Source organism: Chiloscyllium plagiosum, chromosome 31 (assembly GCF_004010195.1).
Source record: "Chiloscyllium plagiosum isolate BGI_BamShark_2017 chromosome 31, ASM401019v2, whole genome shotgun sequence".
NCBI lineage: Eukaryota > Metazoa > Chordata > Chondrichthyes > Orectolobiformes > Hemiscylliidae > Chiloscyllium > Chiloscyllium plagiosum.
The window spans coordinates 2,960,664-2,965,575 of record NC_057740.1 but is presented as its reverse complement, the minus strand read 5'-3'; the positions used below and the strand labels follow the sequence as shown (position 1 = coordinate 2,965,575).

Sequence of the window (4,912 nt, the reverse complement as noted above, 5' to 3'; positions counted from 1 at the left end):
ACCGGTAACTTTGCCAGGGCTCACTCTCACCTCTACCAGAGCCACTTGGCACCTGATTTCATTGTAGCCCTGGTCTAAAACCTGGATAACAGAGCTAAGCTCGAAGGCAAGTGAGAGTGGGCATCTCCTACACCAGCACAGAGTTGGCAGAGCGTGGCTTAAAGGAGCCCCAATCAAACTGGAATCAATGGGTATCATGGGGCAAACGCTCCGCTGGTTGGAGTTATACCCAGTACGGAGGGTAATGGTCATGGCTGCTGGAGGTCAGTCATTTCAGTCGGAGTTCCTCAGAATAATGTCCTAGACCCCAACCATCTTCAGCAATGACCTCTACTCTGTCACGAGATTGGAAGTGGGGATGTTTGCTGACGATTGCAGTGTCCATGTGCATCCACGGACTTTGAGCTTGTCCATTATTATGAGACCACTAAATGTAGGAGCAGAATTAGGCCATTTGGCCCATCGCACCACCATTTGATCATATTTCCCAAACCCTTTCTCTTTCCTTCTCCCTGAACCCCATGATTCCCTTGCCAATCAAGAATCATCGGTCTCTGTCCAATACAGTCTGTCCAGGCCTCTCAGTATTCTGTAAGTTTCGATCAAACTCCCCCCTCATCCCTCTAAACTCCATTGAGTTCAGACCCAGAGTCCTCAATCCCCACTCCGCATATGACTAGCCCTTCACCCCAGGGATTATTCTTGTTACCCTCCTGTGGACCCCCTCCAAGGCCAGCATGTCCTTCCTTTAGATAAATGGCCCAAAACTGCTCACAATATTCCAAATGTGGTCTGGCCAGAGCCTTATACAGCCTCAGCAGTGAATCTCTGCTCTTGTATTCCAGCTCACTTGAAATAAATAGAGACATAGAGATGTACAGCATGGAAACAGACCCTTCGGTCCAACCCGTCCATGCCGACCAGCTATCCCAACCCAATCTAGTCCCACCTGCCAGCACCCGGCCCATATACTCCAAACCCTTCCTATTCATATACCCATAGAGTCATAGGAAACAGACTCTATGGTCCAACTCATCCATGTCGGCCAGATGTCCTGAACTGATCTAGTCCCACCTGCCAGCACCCATATCCCTCCAAACCCTTCCTATTCACATACCCATAGAGTCATAGGAAACAGACTCTATGGTCCAACTCATCCATGTCGGCCAGATGTCCTGAACTGATCTAGTCCCACCTGCCAGCACTTGGCCCAAAACCCGCTAAACCCTTCTTATTCATATACCCATCCAAATGTCTCTTAAATGTTGCAATTGTACCCACCTCCACGACATCCTCTGGCACCTCATTCCATACACGTACCACCCTCTGGGTGAAAACGTTGCCCCTTAGGTCTCTTTTATATCTTTCCCCTCTCACCCTCAACCTATGCCCTCTAGCTCTGGACTCCCTGATCCCAGGGAAAAAAACTTTGTCTATTTATCCTATCCATGCACCACATACTTTTGTAAATGTCTATAACGTCACCCTCAGCCTCCCACGCTCCAGGGAAAACAGCCCCAGCCTGTTCAGCCTCTCCCTGTAGCTCAGATCCTCCAACCCTGGCAACATCCAGTTGCTGACAATGTATTTGCCTCCCTAACTACAACTGGACCTACCTGGGAAACTGAAGAAAATCCTGAACTTCATCTCCCAAGTCCCTTGGCACTTCAGATTTCCAAAGCCTTTACCCATTTAGAAAGTAGTCCAAGCCTCCCTTCTTCCTGCCAAAATGCATAACCTCCCATTTTCCCCAAATTATATTCCATCTGTCCCTTCTTTGCCCACTCTCCTCGCCTGTCCGAGTTCTCCTGCAGCCTCCCTGCTTTCTCAACACTACCTGGCTGTTCTCCTATCTTTGTGTCATCTGCAAACATAGCAGCAATGCTCTCGGGTTCCTTCATCCAGATCGTTAATGTGTAACATGAATAATTGTGCTCCCAATGTTGACTTCTGTGGAACTCCACTAGTCACTGTCTGCCATCCTGAAAGAGACCCCCTTATCCTCACTCTCTGCCTAAAATTCTCTAAAATTTGTTTCTGATTAAACTCCATGCGATGATTGGGCAGGACAGAGAGGGATTGTGAGGTCGATTCCAAAAGGGACAGTTTAAAACAGGCGAACAGGATTTTTCCGATATGGAAATACTTGAGGATGTAACAGATGCTCTTTCTGACATTGTTGAAGAAACCATTGTTTTGTTGAGGGTCTCGGAGGGCCATCTCTCTGATGTTGAATCTTTTGCTCGGTGTGTTGTTCTGGTGAGTAGGTTGGGTCTCTCTGCTCCCTCTCTGTGTCTTAGCAGTAATTGTCTCCTGTGTCTGTTTCCCCAGAGAGCAGTATCGAACACCACAGTAACCATATTGAAGATCTGAACTCCATTAAAACCAAGTTCTCTCTGCGGCGTGCGTGGAAACCAAACGAGGACTCGTGTTATATCATCCCAGGACAGGAGAGCTCTCTGAGCAAGTGCAACTTCAACAGCACCAGCAAGACTATCTTAATTGTCCACGGCTGGAGTGTGAGTGATTTACATTGATTTATCCTCAGCATCACACCAACTAGCACATGATCTAGAAGTGTTCTAAACTCAGCTGCACTGTGGGGATAGGTTACACAGAATAGACTTGTTCTCTCTTGCAAGACCAGAGGGATAATCAGACTTTTGTCGATAAATATTTAAAGGATAAGAGAGTGAGAGAGAAATAATATGATCTGAATGAAATAGGGCAGTTGATAACAATGTACTGCATTTACTTAGTGCCTTTTTTAAAATTAACAATCGCAATAAAATACAAAACTGACCCAGCCACTGAGCTACTAGGACAGGAGACGCCAAAATCTTGGCCAGAGGTTGGTTTTGAGGAGATTGTCGAAGGGGAGTGAAGGGTTTCCGGCGGGAATTCCTGAGCAAAGGGGCCTGGGCAGTTGAAGGGAACAGTTCCCATTGGTGGAACAGATTGGTGAAATGCAGAGGTGACCAGGGCTTTTGAGGGTCAGAGGGGATTCCAGAGATAGGGAGAAGGGTGATCTGGCATGGAGGGATACGGAGGATGAGGAATTTAAAATGAAGGGATTACTGAGCCCTCCATGTACGAAATCAGGAAGAGCTGTTCCACACAAAGAAATCTGTAACTCCTTCCCACAAAACATTTGAGACCAAATTGTAACATTTCAAAACAAGAGTGACAGATCTTTTTGGGACAGTAGAGGGTTTTGGAACAAAGTGGGGTGGAGATCCAGCCAAACCTGGTGTGGGTCTGTAGATTAGCTTGTGTCAGTTCTCAGTGAGGTAGCTCCCTGTGTCATCTTTGTGTTTCCACTAAATGTAAAATTGCTCCTTTTCTAAACATTCTGGAACATTCTCCAAAGTATTAAATTGTAGCCATGACGTTGCTTATAGAGAAAAGGATATCCAGGGCTCAGTGGTTAGCGCTGCCGCCTCACAGCACCAGGGACCCGGGTTCGATTCCTGCCTCAGGCAACTATCTGTGTGGAGTTTGCACGTTCTCCCCGTGTCTGTGTGGGTTTACTGTGAGTGCTCTGGTTTCCTCCCACTGTCCAAAGTTGTGCAGGTCAGGTGGATTGTCCATAGTGTTCAGGGATGTGTAGGTTAGGTGCATTAGTCAGGGGTAAATATAGGGTAGTGGGAATGGTGGACTTAGAGTCATAGAGACAGCATGGAACCAGACCCTTCGGTCCAACCTGTCCATGCCGACCAGATATCCCAACCCAATCTAGTCCCACCTGCCAGCACCCGGCCCATATCCCTCCAAACCCTTCCTATTCATATACCCATCCAAATGCCTCTTAAATGTTGCAATTGTACCAGCCTCCACCACTTCCTCTGGCAGCTCATTCCATTCACGTACCACCCCAGCCTGTTCAGCCTCTCCCTGTAGCTCAAACCCTCCGACCCTGGCAACATCCTTGTAAATCTTTCCTGAGCCCTTTCAAGTTTCACAACATCTTTCCGTTGGGCCGAAGGGCCTGTCTCCATACTGTAGCGATTCTATTCTATTAAAAAGGTTCTGGACGTGGTATGCCCTCGCAAGGACCAGAATGGACAACAATTATTTAACTCGTTTCTCTAACCTCCTGCACTCACCAACAGAGAGAGTTCGACATGAAGGCTAGCAAAGTTACAGCACATGGGATTCAGGGAGAGCTTGCCAATTGGATACAAATGAGTTTGTTGGTAAGAGACAGAGGGTGGTGATGGAGAGTTGTTTTTCGGACTGGAGGCCTGTAACCAGCAATACGGTGCTGGGTCCACTTTGATGTAAATGATTTAGATAAGAATGGACGCGAAAATTAGTGATGTCTTGGACAGTGCAGGAGGTTATCTGAGACTACAAAGAGATCTTGGTCAGTCGGGTCAACGGGCTGAGGAGTGGTAGATAAAGTCTAATTTGGATAAATGCGAGGTGTTGCATTTTGGTAAAACAGACTGGGGCAGCAGTTGTATAATAGCACCCTGGGTAGTGTTGTCGAACAGCAAGGCCTAGGGGTTCCGATACATAATTCTTTGAAATTTGTGTCAGAGATTGGGGCACATTTGCCTTCATTGCTCAGACCGTTTGAGTACTGGAGTTGGAAAATCATGTTGCGGTTGTATAGGGTGAGGCCTCATCTGGAGTTCTGTGTACAATGCTGGTCACCCTGCTATATGAGGGCTATTATTCAATTGGAGAGGATTAAGAAAAGATTTATCAGGATGTTGCTGGGAACGGAGGGCTTGAGTTATGAAAATAAACTGGGACTTCCCTCACTTGAATGTAGGAGGTTCAGGAGTGACCTGATAGATTAGATTAGATTAGATTAGATTAGATTACAGTGTGGAAACAGGCCCTTCGGCCCAACAAGTCCACACCGACCCGCCGAAGCGAAACCCACCCATACCCCTACATTTAC

General features: G+C 47.1%; 1 protein-coding gene across 1 annotated transcript in view; it reads left to right on the top strand.

Moving 5' to 3' along the window:
* The first annotated feature begins 250 nt into the window (after window positions 1-250).
* LOC122565534 (lipoprotein lipase-like) overlaps window positions 251-4,912 on the top strand; it is a 24,103-nt gene continuing 19,441 nt past the window's right edge. The window contains exons 1-2 of the mRNA XM_043721591.1: window positions 251-263; window positions 2,332-2,519. Of these exons, the coding sequence (XP_043577526.1) occupies window positions 251-263; window positions 2,332-2,519 (201 nt within the window). The remainder of the gene's footprint in view (window positions 264-2,331; window positions 2,520-4,912) is intronic.